A 19,942-nucleotide genomic window follows, 5' to 3' on the forward strand; every position below is an offset into this window, starting at 1 on the left:
CTGAGTTAAACAAGGGGATCTGTAAGTGGTACTTACTGGCATGACAATGTTGTAGTGGATGCAGAACCCCGGTTCTGAAGGAAAATATTCATCAGATACAAATCTTATCCTGATTTGATTTCCTTTAGAAATCTGTTTTCCTGGCACAGTTCCAGAGCCACACCAGCGTCCTAGTACGGTTCCATCACTGGGGTCTTCAACTTCTACAAAATCATACCTGCAAGAGACAAAGGCAAAAGAGACATCACGTAACATGATCATAACCTGATCTGTTATATTAGCAATTCAAATTCCATGTTCATGGATACAATGGGTCTATCTATGGACCAGAGCCAGGAGTCCCTTCCAAAATTAACTGGGTAAATATAATTCTATTCCAAAGAAGAGGCACAATCAAAAATGCCTTCTTAATGAGGGCAAAATGAGTGTTCTATTCTAAGCCCCTCAGTGCCACTGTTGATGAACTCCAAATTCACTAAAAATAGCCATCTCCATGCTTAAATGTTTTGTACGGAGCAACCATATCTGACATTCAATTATGAATTAGTCAATTTAATTTCCATTTGGACATGCTAGTTGTACTCCAATTTTAACTGCTATTATCACTGCCCATTGCTTTCTGACCGTGACACTTTCACCCCAGTCAGGCACCTGGGCTCCCTTTCCCCCTCTCTGATGTGAGCTTGTCCAGAGCCACATCATTATATACACATTCTTCAAATCTCACTTTGTACCAGTCTGCCTCTGCAAGACCTTTCTGGGTGTTCTAACTTCACTGTCATCTTTCTCTTTTTGATAAACACATATTCTCAATATTCACCGTATATGTGCAAGTGATCTGTTTTCATGGTCTGTTAAATCCCTGAAGAAAGGAATCCATTTTTATATACTTCTAGTTTACATTGCACTATACACAGTATCCTAGACGTAAGGAGTAAATAAGATGTTTCCATCAAATGGTAATTTTGGTTTGGAAGACTTACATCAGTGGTACTCATCAAGAGCAGTGTTGCCTCCTAAGAAATGTTCCACAAATCTGTAGAGGCATTTTGGCTTACATGGAGACCAGGGGTGAGGATGGCACCATGACATAATGCCACGTGGTGGGCGCGGTCCAACAATGTTCAACAACAGAAGTCCCAGAAGTGAGTATTTTTCCCATGTTCTCCATGCCTTTCAAACAGTTCACTGGACACTTATGTAGGTGAAAATGTTGATATAGTTCATCTCAGTCTGGAAACTAATACTGTCTGACATGTAACACAAAAATGTTCTGCAGTTTTAGCTAAAACCAAATTTTCCACAAATTCAACTACCAAATAAGTTGAAGAAAGTTTCTATGTTTTGGAACTTACCAAGAATTACTATTTTGGAAAAACGTATCACGAACAGAACGCTGCTTGTGTTGTCTGCATCACAACTAAAACAATTAAAAATGTACATTTTTGTCTATACCTAGAACTGTCATATTTATTAATGAATCTACTTAAAAGATGCAAACATCTTCCTTGCGCACTTGTGCATATGTATTTGTGATTTTAAATCCATTATTTTCACAAAACTTACTTTGTTATTTCAGCTTTATATAGCACACATGCCATTATATTTATATTTTCAACAACTGTATATAAATAGATGATCACTTCTATGAACTTCCTTTCAGACTAGTAAAGAAGACACTGCAAAACATTTCTTAAAAGGTAGGTCTGACATGGTTGAGAATCACTGGTAGGCTTTTTTAGAAACCTAAATTCCATAGATACTAGACAACTAAAAATAATATATTTTGTGCAGTACTGAATTTACAGAAGAAAAAATTGTTGAGAATTACATGCAGAGTATATAACGGGCAAATTCTACGTATAAATCTTCATCCCGAGGAAGTGTCTAGAACTCCCTTATGACATGTAACTTAACTTGTTTCAGCCTCATTTTGCTCCATCTTACATTGAAGATGATGCTACGTGGTTCACAGGGATACTTTAGGACAGGACACGTGTACAGTTCCTAAAACACTGCGGGCACACAGCTGCCATTCGATAAAGCCGTCCTTCAGCTCCGTCCTGCATCCCTGCCCCCACCTCCACACGGACTTTTAATATAACCTTGGGAGTCTGAAAGCAATAAATAAGAAAACTCAAATACAAAGGGGAGAATACCGGCTACACCATGCGAACGGGTATGGGTCATCAATGACAAATGTGTAAAACCAACCAGTGTAACTATTCTAGGAGTTTGGTGTATATGTGTGTGATGGGACTGAAAAGTGATGGGGTCAGGGGTGAGGGGACTTGGATAAACAGACCTAAGTAGGGGCAGCTGGGTGGCTCAGTCGGCTCAGGTCATGACCTCGGGGCTTGTATTCAAGCCCCCCGTTGGGCTCTGTGCTGACAGCTTAGAGCCTGGAGCCTTACTTCAGATTCTGTGTCTCTCTCTCTGCTCCTCCCCGGCTTGCTCTCGCTCTCTCTCTCACACACACAAGTAAATAAACATTTAAAAACAACAACAGACCTAAGTAGTTATTTCAGATTTCCTTGGTATAAAAGTTGATAACTACCATTTTATGTGAAAGGATACTTTTTATATCAAGAAAGTTTATATGTGAAACAAAGCTATTTTGTATCTGTTTGTTCTGTGCTTGGGAAGTTTTCCCCTAAACCTATATAGTGTGGGTTACCCCATTGCTAGTTTGAAGAGGGTCAGATTTTAGACCTGGTCAATCATTCTGTAGGCATTTATGAAGCGCTCACTGGGTACAGTCTGTTTCGCTAGATTCTTAGGATACAAAGATGAAACTATAGCCTCTTTGGGCTCAGGGCCCATAAAACACTTTGGTAAGTGCTCTAATGAGAGTATGTAGGAAATATTGTGGAAGACTGGCAGAGTAGGAGTAATTCTATACAGTGAGATTAGGGTCAGTTTACAAAGGAACATTTGGGCTGTCAATGAGTCCCAACAGAGCGGGGCTGAAAAGAGGGGAAATGGAAATGCGTTGTAGCGAGAAGGACAATATGTAAGACGCAACAGCAGAAAGAAGGGGCCAGGTATGGTTGGCTGTGAATAGAAGGTAGGGAACAAAGAAGTTGATGAAGATCAAGCTGGAAAAAATAGGTGTAGGTGGGAAGGCCTTTGGTACTTCAGAGTCAGATGTTAGAATATTTTGTAGGCCGAGGTAGCAGACAGGGAAGCACAGGTTCAATAAGCTCTGTTTCTTTTAAAAAAAATAAGTCAATATTCTAAAAAGTGGAACTGCACAGAATATCTGGATTTCTGTTGGTTTGTTGGTTTGTTTTAAATTAAGTTTAAAGATCTAGTAGTACTAACTATCATTAGCCCTAGGCTGATTCCATGAGGGTTCAGATCTCTGAAACTGGTGTCAGCTCCAGAAGCGGAGGTATCCTTAATTTCCTGCCTTATCCCTAACACCGTGTCCAGGAACACAGTACATACTGTATCAGTATTTGGTGAATGAGGAATGAACACTAGGCCTTCGTTCATTCATAGCAACTGGGGCAGGGCCAAGTGGAAAAAGCTTTAGATGGGCCGTGTTCTTTCTAAGTCTTTAAAGATCCCCATCTACTTTCTATGCTGTTGTCGTTGTTGTTGTTGTTGTTGTTGTTTTAACACCCAGATGATCATTCATTCACATTATTTGGCCATGTGCGCCTATGAGGCACAGCCATGGAGGACTTAGTGAGGGAGTAACACTGGCAGGGAACAGAATCGCCACTTCTCTGAGGAATGCCAGAAATGATAACATGACAAGTGTGGGTAGAAAGAAAAGATCCTGTAACAAACACATCCTGAAAAGGAATAGTCAGTCAGGGGAACGTGGGGAAAGCCACTGTGAGGGATGCCACAGAACTGAGCGAAGAGGGAAGGGAAATATCCACCACAAGCTCATTGTGGAAATCCATTGGTTTATATACTCTAGCATTGGTCAAAACATCAAGTAGACAGGAAGCAGAAGGGATCCACGGTGCCGACAGTACCGAATGACAAAGAAAGGTGAAAGACGCTGAAAATCAAAAAGTACCCTTTGGGTTTGGCAATTATGAAGTCATTTCAATAAACCAGTTGGGCAGAACACAAAATGTCAAAAATTTACTTCAGTCCATTTTCAGAATTATCTAACAGAAGCATCATAAGAGAAAAAATCATATGCAAGAAAACTGAAACAATTCACGTTAACTATTTTTCTATTACATTACATCTTATTTGTTCTAAAATAAACACCAGTACATATCAACCTAATCTGTAAGCTCTTTAGAAATATTTAAAAGGAATTTTTAACCACACAGAAATATCTGGATTATACAGGTTAAGAACTTATTAAGGGACGATTAAGTCTTAAACTTGGCTTTATTTTAGATCCTGAAACAAAAGTCACTGTCCTGCAAATAAGAGGTAGAAGAACATTATTACTTTCTTCATGAAGATCTTCTACTGAATTTGATGCCATTAAAAAAATTGACTAATCTTTATAACAATTTCTGGATTTGCAGTGGACAGTTGGCAATTAATCTTACATGCTCATACAAGTCTGGTGCACACATTCACCACAGTGCTTTAAAAATCTACATAGTTTTGCATCCCATGAAGGTTAAATGAAATGGACATCTAAAGAAGTACTGGGGGTTTTTTTTGCCTATAAAACAGGAGAATCTAACAAATGCTACTAATTGTTTCATAGTTTTAAGATTTTTTTCACAAGTAGTGTCCTATAAAAAAGTGAATTCTAAATTTCACCCAATTATTCTATCATCAATTTTTATGGTCATACTCAACAGCTGTTTAGCTGTCTCTGGAACTGAAAAATATCAATACCATCATTATTTACTAAGGCTTAGTTTTCCCTCTTAAAACGGTAAATCTCCTTGCTAAAGAATATGGTTACAAAAATAGCATTTTTAAAAAACTGAAATCAGATTAAAGATCAGGTAAAATAGACCAAGTGAAGATCCACCTGTAAACTATCCGTATGCCTCATTACTGTGTGTAATCTTCAAACTAGAAAAAATAAGAGCAAAAATCACCGCCACTTGATTCTACATTTCCTTTAAATGTCTGAGAATATAGAATATGACTGGAAAAAGACTAATGCATTAAATCTGGCCATCTTCCCCAATAATTTGAAGTTTTTCTTTTTTCTGATAAAATGTTATTTGCAGATGGAGTTCATTGCGGAAATCCACTGGTTTATATACTCTAGCATCGCTCAAAACATCAAGTAGACAGAAAACAATGACAAAAGGCACTCCTAGAACTTAGTCAGAAGAGAGGGGGATAATCAAACCAAGCAACATTTGACACATAAAAGTGAAATCACAAAACATAATCTTCCTTAAACGCAGAAATCTACACATGGCCAGGTGATTGTTCTGGAGACATGGTAATCCTTATAATACACTCTCAGGTATTAATTTCCAACATGCACAACTGCTCACATCAGTATTTAAAGGATTTACTAAACCTATTTTATGAGCCAATCAAACATCACTTTCTCACGGCAACATGATACAGAGCACACAGCGCTAAGTGGTTTATAATGATCACTCCCTTTCTCTAACATACCCCTGGGGACCCGTGGAGGATTTATGTTCTTTTATGTTTAACAAACAAGTCTGGTATTGTAGACAAAATTTTCGTTCCCGTGTGGGAATTTAAAAACTGTGAGGGCATAAGGACAGCTTTCGGACTCCCAAGAATTGTAAGGAGTACACCAAAGAAATAAATTCCCTGGTAAACAGAATTGTTAGACACCCAGCTTCTTTCAACAAAAATAAACCAAACCTGCAAGATAGGCTGTTTCTCATTCAAACTAACTAAAATCCCATCAATTAAGTCTGCCTCGGGAATTACCGAACCTGATGGGAGTGTGAAACCCTGCCAACAAATACATGTGGATCCTAAAAGACCCAGGTCTGCAAGTGTCACCTGGAGCCCCAGTATGTTGGGAAAGTAGTAAAATCAGTAAGATGCCAATTATTCTACAGTGCTTATTGGATTATACCTCAGTTTAGCAGAATACTACTCATATACCAAAGCTTCAGATGTCTATTTGGATAACAAAATGTCTACATACACTGTAACATATTGAAAAGAATTTTAAAATAATTATATCAATTGCCTTTTATACATAGACTCATGTGATCCTCAGAAAAATCACAAAAAGTTGATACTGTTACTGTGTCCATTCTTCTGGATTATAAAACATAGGAAACCTAAGTTCCTGGCCAAGGTCACATAGCAACGAAACGCAGAGCGAAAACTTCCTTCCACTTTGGCAGTGGAATTCTAGAACCCATGGCTAACTCCAGAACCCTTAAGTTCTAAGCCACACCATGTACTATAATGGAAATCTGCACACACAATTATATTTGCTTTATTTTCAGGCTTCATTGCAGAGAATTTGTACCTTTGTTCAAATTGGATAAACGACTTTATTCAATGGCTAGAAAAACATTCAGGGTCATTTAAATAAAACTGATCAGTCAACTTGGTAATGTGGGCATATAAATTTTATAATTATTTGTCTATGTCAATTTGGTAATACAGCCAAGTCCCCCTCACCTGCAGGGGCTATGTTCCAAGATCACCAGCAGAGACCTGAAACCTCAAACACTACCAAACCCCATATTTACTGTTTATTCCTACACCTACATGAAACCTATGACAAAACTTACTTCACAAATTAGGCACGGAAAGAGATTTAAAACCACAGCTAACAGTAAAATAGAACAATTATATCAATATATCATAATAAAAGTTATGTGAATGCAGTCTCTCTCTCTCAAAATATTACTGTCCTGTAATCACCTGTTTTCCTCTTGTGATGAAGTGAGGTGATAAAATGCCTATGTGATGAGATGAGGAAGGCAAAGGACACAGGCGTTGTGAAGTAGTGTTAAGTGCTACCGGCCTTCTGATGATACGGCATAAGGAGGGTCATCTGCTTCCAGACCTCAAATGACCACAAGTAACTGAAACGGCGGATAAGGAAGGTACTAGCGTACTTATTTTTAGCTACTCTAAATTCTCTATGGATAGTGTTAAACCCACACAGAAAACGTGTAAGTCAAACCATCGAGCATGTTTCAGAGGGCTGACAACACATGATGGGAGAAATTACCAGAGAAATATGATCGTTCTACCTGTGAGAAATCGTTACGTTGTACGTGGCGAGGTCATATATGGAAGGAAATTAATGGATTAAATTTACCTTCTTACTAAATAAAAACACTGCAAATCTAGAACTCATGAATTCAATCTATAAAGGCAGAAAAATTAAGCAAAACAAAGTATAAGCTGAAAATTAATGGAAAGAGAAACTATAAGAGATGTATTTGAAGCCAAATTTAGAATTTAAAATTAAAACTAAAAGCTGGTTCTTAGAAAGGAGAGAGAGACAGATACAGGGAACGAAGAAGGGAAAGAGGGAGAGAAGGAGAGAGGGAGAATGAATCAAGACTTTATATAATTAGGAGTGAGGAAGAAGATAACAATCACTGAGAAAAATGTACTTGAGGGACGCCTGGGTGGCTCAGTCGGTTGAGTATCCAACTCTTGATTTTAGCTCAGGTCATGATCTCACAGTTGGTGAGTTCAAGCCCCACATCGGGCACCACACTGAGAGCACAAAATCTGCTTGGGCTTCTGTTTCTCCCTCTCTCTCTTTGCCTCTCTTGCACAGATGTGCTCTCTTTCTGTCTCAAAATAAATAAACTTTAAAAAAAGTACTTAAAAATTGCAAGTATATTTTATATAACTTTATGCCAATGAAATCTAAAAAGCTAAATGGAATTGATGACTTACCAGGACAATATAACTTTTCAAAGTTGACTGAAAAAGTAGAAAAGTGAACTAGTAACTCCAGAAGAAACTGAAAATAGTATCAAACACTTGTCAGTAAAAAGATATAATGGTATGAGGTTTACAGAAGAGTTCTATTTGACTTTAAGGAAACATAATTCCAATTTTATAAGAGCAACTGTAAAAAAATGAAAATGGCAGATATCTACCTAAATTAATAAAATAAACTAGCCTAAATTTTGTGGATACAGTTTATATAATATAATATATTAAAGTTACTAAGAGATTAGGCCTTTTTTTTTTTTTTGAGAGAGAGAGAGAGAGAGAGAGCGAGCGCAAGTGGGAATCTTAAGCAGGTCCCATGCTCAGAGCAAAGCCTGATGTAAGGCTTGGTCTCACAACCCTGCAGTCATGATCTGAGCTGAAATCAAGAGTCGGATGCTTAACTGACTTAGGCATCCAAGTACTCTGAGATTAGATCTTAAGTGTTCTTATCACACAAAAGAAATGGAATTATGTGTCTTGATGAAGATGTTTGCTAACACTCTGGTGGTAAGCACATTGAGATATAGAAGTATATCAAATCAACACATTGTGCACCTTACACAATATCATATGCCAATTATATCTCAATAAAGTTGGAAAAAGTAAATTAAAATTAAAACCTCTAATAAATGAAAAAAATCTTATATCAAAGTTCTTACAAATGGCAAATCAACCAGTTAAAATCAGGACCAATTTTACATATAAAATGAGGAAAATGCAAAAATACCAAAGAAAATTTCATTAAATATCATCCATCAGTGGATTAAAAGATAAAGTAATTCATGAGAGAATATGGGTTTAGTTCATGAACATAAAGACAAATGTAAAAATTAAGCTTAATATTAACAGGAGAAAACACTACAGGATCATATTAATAAATACTGAAACAATGTGATAAAATCACCTATAGATAAAAAATGAGTAACATGTGAATAGCAGTACACTTTCAAATCATGGTACAAAGTACTTAACGGAAACTGACTGCAAGTTTTACCTTAACTAAAATTAAAAAAGTTCTTATTAAAGTTAGACTCACAATAGGTTTGGCCATTCTTACCACTACAATTTTTTGAGGGTGGAGGGGATCTCTAGCTACTTTAGAGAAAACAAAATAAATATTATAATAAAAAGAGAAAAGAAAAATAATCCTTAGTTGATAACAAATTCCCTTGAGAATAGACTACAATAGGGTCAGCACTGATACTGGAAGAGCTTGGCAATAAGCAGGTATGGTATGGGGTGGCTTAGAGCATGGTAGGGGAGGTAGAGGTTAAGAATGGTTACATGCTGTGTATATTTAAACATTTTTTATGTTTATTTTTGAGAGAGACAGAGCACAAGTCGAGGTGGGGCAGAGAGAAAGCAAGACACAGGCTCTGAGCTATCAGCAAGGAGCCTGATGCAGAGATTAAACCCATGAACTGTGAAATCATGACCTGAGCCAAAGTCAGCCGCCCAACTGACTAAGCCACCCAGATGCCCCGATGCTGTATTTATTTTTAAGGTATATCTCATATTAGTTGGTGTAGGGTGTGAGAAAAACAGGTGTCCAAGGTGATTCCAAAGTTTTTGGTTTTTAAAAACCATTCAGGACTAGAAGAGAATTTAATAAAGTGACTAAATATAGGATCCATATGCAACTATCAATAGTCTTTTTTTTACAGCAACAAATGCCAGAAACTACATAGGGGACATGTCTTTCACAGTGGAATTATAAAAATACATATAAATATAAGTTATAAATTATAACACTACATGAGTTAATGCACATGTTACTAAGTGACAAAAAAACATGACTCTGCTGTAATCTTTAAGAAACAAGACTTCCATAATATTTGTATAAAACAAAATCACCACAATAAAGCAAACACTTTGTATACATGCTATGTACCAGGTACTGTATCAATATTAACTCATTCAATCTTGCAACACAGCCCTATCCATAGCTACTATTATTATAACCATATTATAAATGGGGAAGCTGAGGTACAAAGAAGTAACACAACAAGGCAAAAGTCATTACAGCTAAGAGTAACGGAATTGCAAGAGGAATCTTGTTCCAGACTTCAGAGCCTATATTCTTAACCATTATACCATACTGCCCCTAGTTAAACACAGCAGAGACTTACATTCCAGCTCACTGTCAGTATTCATAATCCACTATTAAGAATTCTGATTTAAACTCTCCGGATCCTCTTCCTTAAAGTGTGGAAACTATTCATTAACTCTCAAGATTGTTGTTGAGGATCAAAAAAAGGAATGTATGTAACGTCTTTCCAATAGTACCTAACAAATAAGATGCTCAATGAGTGGTGTGTGTGTGTGTGTGTGTGTGTGTAGTGTGTGTGTGTCTTAAATAACTGCTATCACTGCAGCCATATATATGTAAATCATGGAGGACTCTACCCTGTGGAAGAATAGATCCCAGAGCTCCTGATCTAGTGCTAAGTAGCATGGGTCCCTACTCTGCTCATGGCACACCCCAGAACCTGCTCCCTTGGCCATTCTTCCATGTGGAAGTAACTGTCCAGACTCTAACCGGCCACAATAATATAAGCATATACATTTGTTATCATTATTAACAGCTGCTCTTTTCATTGTAGAAGAAGACAGATTGATCAATATGTTGTGAAAATATCAAACACTTAATTTTTGTGGCAGTATTTTATACTTTATAAAATAAGTGCAATGTTACGATTATTGAGAGAATTATAGGACTTAATGTATTTTGCTCACAATTCTTTTTCCTGATTAGCCATTGAAATATGTGGTTCCTTATCCTCGATTATTACTTGCATATATGTATGCATTTTTACAGAGACATTATCTCATATCATTGTGCTATTACTGAAATAATGCAGAGATGTAGGTGGCTAAATCTATGTCAATTCAGAGGTTGCCACCCAAGTAAGATTCATGTTCTTCTCACTGTAAAGAGCACTTCTCGGGGCGCCCGGGTGGCGTAGTCGGTTAAGCGTCCGACTTTCGCTCGGGTCATGATCTCGCGGTTCGTGGGTTCGAGCCCCGCGTCGGGCTCTGTGCTGACTGCCAGCTCAGAGCCTGGAGCCTGTTTCAGTCTGTGACTCCCTCTCTCTCTGACCCTCCCCTGCTCACGCTGTCTCTCTCTCTCTCTCCTAGAAATAAATAAAACATTAAAAAAATTAAAAAAAAAAAAAAAGAGCACTTCTCATACTCTTTATTACTATCTTGTAATAAATTTTACCCCCAAAAATCTCATTAACATTTAGACTTGCCCAGGGTGATGCTCTGGGGTGTGTGGTTGTTTATTAAATACATGTTGAGTGATTACTATTAATTAATAATTCAATAAAGTTCTTAAGAACGATCAACAATTTATCCTTATTATGTGTGTCAACAACTGAACCACTGAAATACTGAAAGATTTTCGAGAAGTAAATTTAAGAAATGAAATTAATATTCATTCTATCTAGACTAAAGAAAAATTTTTCTCTGATGGTTGATCATTTTGTCATTTTCCCTACTACTTTCAATGAATAGGGTAACATAAAGGGAGAGAGTGTCAGTAGAGTTAGTTAAGACTAGGAAAAAAAGGAGGACCTCGTTGAAAGCATCCCAACTACTGAGCTTAGGATATCTAGGAATATTGTAATGGGAATGCACATATAAAGAGTTACTTAAAGGGTATCAAAGTTTAAGATAAGAAGGAAGGGCTAAGAATACACTCTCTGATCTACCTAACACCTAGACACTTTCAAACATCATTTCCACAAGTAACCACTGCCAAAGGTACCCTACAGGTGACTCCTTTTGCATGTTCTGTGAATAGCTCAATTTCATTCCTTAAACATATTTATCAAAGGCCATTACATCATTAAACAAGACATCTTTAAAGGATTTTGCTATAGGTTTGGTTCTTTCAGTTTGTATTCGTGCTGTGTTATTGCTACACTTGTAAATACCAAGGTACTCTAGATAATTGATCTAAGGTTAAGAGAAATATTTAAGGAGTGTGATAATAAAATCTGGACAGGATTCATGTAATGCTTATCAAAGCATTATCATGACTTCAGGCCTGATTTTAAAAGAAAATATTTAAATTGCTGATCAGCAGCATAAGGCATTTAGGCTCATATGTTTAGATACATAAATTTACTCTTTGGCGTTGATGTCTGTGAAAATGATAAAATGAGTTTGTTTTAGAATATACCAAAGGGAAATGAAAATATCTGTTCTTTTAGGGTATCAGAGAATTTCAGGTACAGTTCCTGAATAGGAGTGTTAATAAAAACAGACTTCTAAGTATTTATTTTGAACATTTATAGTTGTTGAATATTTATGATGAGATGATTTATAGTCAGTGTATCTGAGAAAATATTCTCAGAGTTTAAAAGAAATTTTAGGCATTCCAGCAAAATTCATTATTCAACATTTGACATCTAAGATCCTTAGACTTGTACTTTTATAAACATAAACAGAAGAGCAGAACATCTTAATCCTGATAGATAGACTGATTGTTTTAAGGAAATGGGTGTTCAAAATTAACTGGTTCCAGGCTTCAGGTTCCTCTTCAGGAAAATAAAGGAATGAACCAGGTAGTAAAGAAGTTCATTTCATAAAAAACTTAGCTCCCCCCCTCCACCTTGCTGAAGAAACCAATCACATTTCCTTTTGTGTGTGTAATATGTCAAAAAAGATGCAGTTTATACATAAAACATATTATTAGAACACTGCCGCTACAATATTTTCTAGAAAATTTTATTTTTTCCAAGGTCTATATACAGAACCGCTATCACCAAATATCATAACTGTCTACAGGCAATATCCATGGAAACCAACTTCTAAATAGCAGTGTATTATGAAATTAGAAAAAAACACTTACTAATAGGAGCGTTGAAAGGCCAAGCAAATGCACTGAGTCCTGTATTATGAAAGGTCTACCCTCTGATCATGGGAAGCTCTAATCCCATCAAGGAAAGTGACTGCCTCCAACAGAAATGTTATAATACCTTTTCCTAATTATGTTACTTTGACAAAAGTCTTCCAAATGCCAACTGGTAAATGAAGGAGGCCTACAATTATCATAGGATAGAATTGCTGACCCCCAGGGCAAATCCTTTTTTTTTTCTTTAATTTTATTTACCGTGCAGCACAATCACACCTTAAAACGTCAGCTTTTAGTGCATAAAAGTACATTTCAGAATTCATTGGACACAGGCTCCATCTGACTCTTCTGATAAAAAGTATATCCCTATCTCTTATCAGATATAATACCAATCAGAGTACTGCAAGAAGTAGTAATAGAATGGAATCTGGCATAAATAAGATGCTTAATACGGATTACATTTTTATTATCTAATATAATAATTTCTTTTAAAAAAAATTTTAATGTTTGTTTTTGAGAGAGAGACAGACAGAACATGAGTTGGGGGGGGAGCGTCAGAGAGAGAGGGAGACACAGAATCCGAAGCAGGCTCCAGGCTCTGAGTCAGCACAGAGCCTGATGCGGGGCTCGAACCCACGAACTGTGAGATCATGACCTGAGCTGAAGTCGGATGCCTAACCGGCTGAGCCACCCAGGTGCTCCTCTAATATAATAATTTCTATTAGATTTCTAGACTTTCTAGGTTTTCTGTTTACCTGTCCTATCTACGTTACAACAATGTTCCAAACAACTAACAGAAAGTTAACTGCTATTTTGTTTGCTTTTTAAATCTTCTCTTCAGTGATCACTATATAGACTATATTTGTATGCGTGTGTGTGTGTGTGTGTATACATGTGTGTATGTATACAAACATATATATGGGGGTATGCGTACATACACACACACACACATACATAGGCGTATAGGTGTGTGGTATGGGATATAGATATTTACAGTAAAGATAGAAAAGGTAAAATTCTACTTATATTAGTTTCATTTTTATATTATCCCCAAGTAAGTATGTATTTACTTTAAGGATGTCCATTATCAATACATGCAATTCATCTCCTGGTATACTTTAGAAACATAAAAACATATGTAGACTCCAGAGACAGAATTAGGTAAAGTTCGTATAAACATGTTTTGTAGAAAATTCACTTAGCAATTTTGAAACAGTCAATCTTCAGTGGGAGAACAAGATTCTGTGGAGACTAAAATAAACTAATAAAAATTTAGTGACAGATATTAATTACATTTTCTGAGACTGAAAATCTTGACGAAGAAAAATAATTTAACCTCTTTCATGGGAAATTTAGGATTTCAGAAATCAGAGTAACAAGCCATTCTATTCATACTCCACATTAAAAATATGAAAATGTTTGACTTCTGTGCTTTTCTAGGATCATCACTTTAATTTGCAATGACAAAGGATTTATGCGATATATGGAATTATGTTTTCCACAGAACCTGATTTTAGACTGAGGTAAAAAAAAAAAAAAAAAATACCTGAAAAGAAGGGGAACAAAAAGACTGTCCTTTCTCCAGAAACAAAACAAAACAAGATCTTCATATGAAAGGAAACATTTCAGATTGTTAGGTGATTTGATCACTGTAATAAGTACTGCTAAGGCGATTACTTCATATTTTGCGGCATGAAAAGGGAAATAAGAAATACTAGGCTTAGTGCCCACTTGGCTAAATCCACCTTCCTGGGCAATATCCCTAGGCAAGGTTTTTTGGACTTAGGTTTGTTTTATTTTCCTCTTCTCACTTTTAACATTTTTCCTCGTGCTCTGTATTTATTTCTTCCCTTATCCTGTTAAAATTACTCCTTCAAGGTGCTTTAATATCCAAGATTCCTACCATAGCTTTTAATAGGTTCCTGTGCTACCAGAAAGTTCAGCAGTTTTTAACAGTTTCAAATCTATCACTCACTTCATTTCCTCTTTTGCTCCAGATGTTTTCTTAGAGTTCTCACTCATTCACAGAAGAGGTAGGACAGCTTTTTCTTTTTTCTTTTTTTTTTTTTTAGAATTAGCTCATCACCTCTATCCATATATTCAGATATTTTTATCTACCTATTTATTCCACTGAGCTTCAATTTCCCTCCCTGAAAATGCCAAGAATCAATCATGCATTTCAATTCTTAATTTTATTAATTTTATAGACAAACAAAAAATAGTAAAAATAAAGTACAAGAGCCAAATCATTTGGCAGAGTGAGAAATTCCCATTAACATCACTTCAGTAATTTAAGATTCAAATCGAAATGAAGTCTTATTAGTTCAGAAACTTCTTGGAGAAGCTGTGTTCAGGATCACACATATGAGCAAAATTGAGATCCCGATTTATGTACTTGTAGCAATTTAGGTACTCTGGCTTCAAATTACCAAGCTGTTTGTATTTTCATTTAAACGAATTTAAAACGTGAGAAAACACATTTAAATGTCTTTAAAATATTGTACAGTGTAGGACAATTCTAAAAGTAAACTTAGAACATAAGCACTTTGAAGGCATGGACTGCGTATTTTCTTTTTTTTCTTTTTTAAGTCATCGTGTCCCCAGACTCTACTATGTGACCCTATGAATGTACACTGTCCCTTTCCATTTGGTTAATATGGGAACAGAAGTACCTCAAACTACAAGGGAAAAGAAAAGAGAAAGCAATGTGCCTATTCTCCCTGGCCCCCTCCCCCCACTTTCAGGGAAACACAGACAACTTTCCATTCAAATTGTAGGCCTTTGGGCAACTGAGTAATTGTGGGCTACTTAGGGATTTAGTCATTTGTGAACCTCAACCTGGGCGAGACAGCTATTTCACCAGATGGCAAATGTGATCACATTTTTTAGTACAGCAACTCCAGCAATAATATTCCTGTCATAGGTCAAGAACGTACTTTATATCATCAAGTTATGACTAATGGGTTCCAAGCACATACGGCGGGGCATTTCATTGGATATGCTTAGAAATTGCCTAATGGCAACTTTTAAAATATTGAGCATGGGATCCCTTTGTTTTAAAAGGCCCAAAATTTCAAGAGCTGATTGATTACATCTTTTACTACCAACAGCATCGCCTCCATCACTTCGCTGGCACATTTTCACTAATCCTTCAGATTTCAGTTAAGTATGACCTCTTCAGAGAAGCTTTCTGGGAAGCCTACAGTGTTTTCACAGCATGGTCCACACCACCACACCCATTACTACTTTGAATTATATTTTGCTAGCTTGCCCCCTTGCTTGTCAATGCTTTCTGAAAGCCGAGGCCCATCTAATAACCTCTTGATTCCCATATATAAGACAGTACTTGGTCCATACATAACAGAGACTAAATGACTCATGAGGGATGGATGGGTGGATGGATGGATGGATGGATGGATGGGGTTTGCAGATACATAATACACTAATATACTTATTTATATACAAATATATTCAGACACACTAGGCTACCAAACAGCCACAATTACACATGTGATGTTGAAATATTCCCATATAACTAATACTTATACTCTTGAACATTTTTCCCCTTTTTTTCTCTAATTCTGGCTACTCACAAATAAGAATGACTAATTTTCTCAAAAATAATTATAAGTGGTTTTTTAAAAAACCAAGACACTAGGCTTTATTCAGGGCAATAAATTAGACATTATTTTTATGAGATTCATTATACTGTTAATCATCCTTCATTATCCACATGCTAGCTGTTACACGGTGAACACTTTGATTTGCTGTATACACCTGCCACACTAGCTTGATATGGGTTATGCAACTTGCTATGTTTTAACTGTATGGTGTAAGTATCTTACTGCTCCTTTTTCAAATCTGAGTCCAACAAGGGGCATTTTCAGATCTCACAGGAAGGTCAGCTAATTAATTGAGGATACATATACCAGCCCATCCTCACTCGTGGTTACTGTATTCAATAAGGGACTGGAAAAGTAGTATTAATTACATATTCTCAAGTAAAATCAAACCCTATTTTTATCATCAAGCACTCTCTTCGACTGGACAGTTTACCTTTTTCAAGGAAGGAACAAAGCAGGACCAAAGAGGAGTTTTTCCCTCTAACTCTCCCTGCCTGCTTTCTTGAAGAGAAGATTAATGAAATTATGAAGTGGTCTATAACCCATCTCCTTTCCCATACACAGCCCATCCCATACATTGTTAGTTCAAATATTTTTGTCTATTTCAAATACTTTTGTCTAGTTCTTCTTTTCCTATTGAAATCTCATTATTTCAGCCCCCCTTTAACAACCCCTGATTATTCCAATAGCCTCTCTGACCCATACTCTTCCTCCTCCTTCCACATACCATTTCTCCACCCACTGTGAGGCTTATCTACCTTAAAAGTAGGCCTTATTCTATCAGGCCACTTTCATAAAACATACACTGGCACACAAGCCATATATACTGCATACAATAACACCAATGGCTTTTTTCTTCTCTGTCAAAACAGAATCTTGAACATTATATTTTTCATTTAAATGCAACACTTTAATCCTGGATTATAGGTTGGCATTTCAAGAGTGTGGCTCGTTTGAGACTGTCATTGAGAAACTGATCTTTGTTCAATGCGATCAATGTTCAGATTAGATTTTGTCATTTCAGCCACAGGCCACTGTCTAGTGGTGAGTTCATGAAGGTTAAATAGCAACTTTTGGTGACTCTTGGTAGTCACCCTGCTGACCTCTACCAGGTTGTTCATTTCTGTTCAGGCTTCTACACTGAGCATATACAGTCTATTCATCACAATTTAGCATTAATCTCACGTTACCTTGTTTCTTTCAAGCATAGATGTCTCTGCCTCTTTTATATGTTCCCTGAAGGCAAGGATTGTGTTACGGCTCCTGCTCTGACACTCAGGCCTCCTTACGCTTGCTGGGTATTCAGTAAGTAGGTCTTAAATCTCTGGTTATAGGACAGTAAACTCACATCATCTCACCGCAGCACAATGAACTGGAGCATAATTAAACTTGAACTTTGTACCAATTGTAAAAGATTGATGACCATAAATTCCTATTATTAGCAAACAGTTCTGGGATGGAATTACGTGTTGTAAACCAATAACCACTTTATTATCCAAATCATCAAATAGGAAATAAACTGTTCATGTGATCATGACTGTATTACTTAACGATTTGCATTCTTCCACAAGGTGTGATTTCTATTTAGTTTTATGATGAACAGGTAAGACAGATAATGATGTTTTTCTTGTCTAGCAAATAATATGACAGCTAATAGAGACTGTGGTAATTCTATTCTTATATAATAGTGTACCTTGGAGCAAAGGCGTGATTACTATCTCTACCACTTGCTAGCTTTGCATATTTGGACAGTTTTTATATCTTCTCTCAGCCCGTACAGTCCTTTATAAAACAGGAATTATACCTACCGTAAACAGGAGTGATAACAGGTTAGAGTTCATGTGGGCAACTAATCTAGTTCAGGGCTTGGCAAACAGTAGGTGCTCAATAAACAGTAGCATTTATTCCATGGCACCTATCTGCTTGGTTTCTCTACCTGCCTCAGAAAATGAGAGCATAAGGAAAGGACCACAGTCTGCAAAAAACCTTCTGGTCATCTTCTTCCTTCCCTTCTTTTCTCTCTTGCTTCCTTCTTCCCTTCCTCTATTCTTTCTTTCTTCCCTCCTTGTTCTTTCTTTCCTTTCTTTGCCCACTACACAGAAAACGAATAGATCTTGGAACCTTCCCTTTTCTCCTTTCAGAAATCGCTCATATTAAAGTTCTTCAGCAGTATAAACAAGTATCTGAATTTTGGTAAGCTCAGGAGTGTCATGATGCCCAACTATTATAATCACTTATTTGAAAGTTCCTAATCTAGACAAATAGTAAGTAAACTGGGATTAGAGAGATTTTTCCCCTCAAAATATCCTAGGATAACATACAGTGCAAGCCTCATTTCCACGGAGATTAACCTCAATGCCTCAGCAAAAACAGTGCCTACCACAATCCCATGAAATAATTTTAGAAGCAATAAATTATGACTGGTTCCATTTACACAAATATTTTGATATCATGAACTGGCTTGCTTATTCAAACTGACGGACTGAGATGGAGAGCTACAGATAAAGGTCAAGAAGTAGATGATGTTTTTGAAGTTAGTGTGTGGGGTTTCTGGTGAGAAAGGGGTAGGAGGGTTAAATCAGCTGCCATATGGGGAAACCATCTGTGTATCTCAGTGGACAGGGAGCAAAGTGTACTTGGGATTTGACAATTTATTCAAACATTTTTCAAGTGCTTGAAACAGCCATGGGGAATAACTTTCTTAGGGAAGAAAAATCTTTGGGCAATGAAGTTTTAAAAGTATTGTGTATAATGGGTGAGTCCTTTACTACGTAACTATTAGTAGCATAGTGGATCAAAAATTTCTTCGTTCCCTTTTATTTAGGAATTCTTCATGGTCTTGAGTTATCCAGCTATAAGGTTAAAAATGACAAAAGAAACAACCGAGCACCTAAAAGACTTCTAAGAAGTGAACTTTTTTTAAAAGTCATATTAAACTTAATTTAAAGGAAGAAGATTCTTAAAGCTCAAAAATGGGAAGGAATGGGGCGGTAATACACAGGTAAGCTGTGACATTATTCACTTTGAAGAGGGGTGGGATAACAAGAGAATGGACGGAACTAATGTGAAACAGTGGCATTTCCAGAAGATTGTTTTCTCTTCTTTTTCTTCCTTTTTGTAGAGTGGGGGAGGGGCAGAGGGAGAGACTCTCAAGCAAGATCCACGAACAATGCAGAGTCCGATGTGGGGCTCAATCCCATGACCCTGGGATCATGACTTGGGCCAAAATCAAGAGTCAAACACTCAACCAAGCCACCCAGGCACCCTGAAAACTGTTTTTGTAAAGAGATTACAATATGGCGTTTATCAGAACTTTAAGAATTCACCATAAAACCAAAACCAAATTTAAAAAATGAATTTTAATTCAAAGGATCATGTATAACAGTCTGAAAAATCTGGAGTGATTTTTTTCATAGAAAAACAGAAAAGTTATAATATTATCCTAAACTAATAGTTTCAAAAAAAAAAACCCTTTATAGAATGATTTCTTTTTGGGATAAAGGCAAAATAAATGTTAGTGCCCCCATAGATTTGTGAATATCCTAGGGAGACAAATCTTTCGGTGTTGGAAGTGACTTGGACCTGCATCTGGAACCCA

The 19,942-nt window shown here is 36.6% G+C and overlaps 1 protein-coding gene across 2 annotated transcripts in view; it reads right to left on the reverse strand.

Annotated features, from left to right (window-relative positions):
- Positions 1–19,942, reverse strand: part of PDGFC (platelet derived growth factor C) — a 193,660-nt gene that overhangs the window by 51,232 nt on the left and 122,486 nt on the right. For both annotated transcript variants that reach the window (XM_039221128.1, XM_039221129.1), the window contains exon 3: positions 37–217. In XM_039221128.1, coding sequence (XP_039077059.1) covers positions 37–217 — 181 coding nt within the window. The remainder of the gene's footprint in view (positions 1–36; positions 218–19,942) is intronic.

This window comes from Hyaena hyaena, unplaced genomic scaffold (assembly GCF_003009895.1).
Source record: "Hyaena hyaena isolate Hyena2069 unplaced genomic scaffold, ASM300989v1 scaffold_951, whole genome shotgun sequence".
NCBI classification, from domain to species: Eukaryota; Metazoa; Chordata; class Mammalia; order Carnivora; family Hyaenidae; genus Hyaena; species Hyaena hyaena.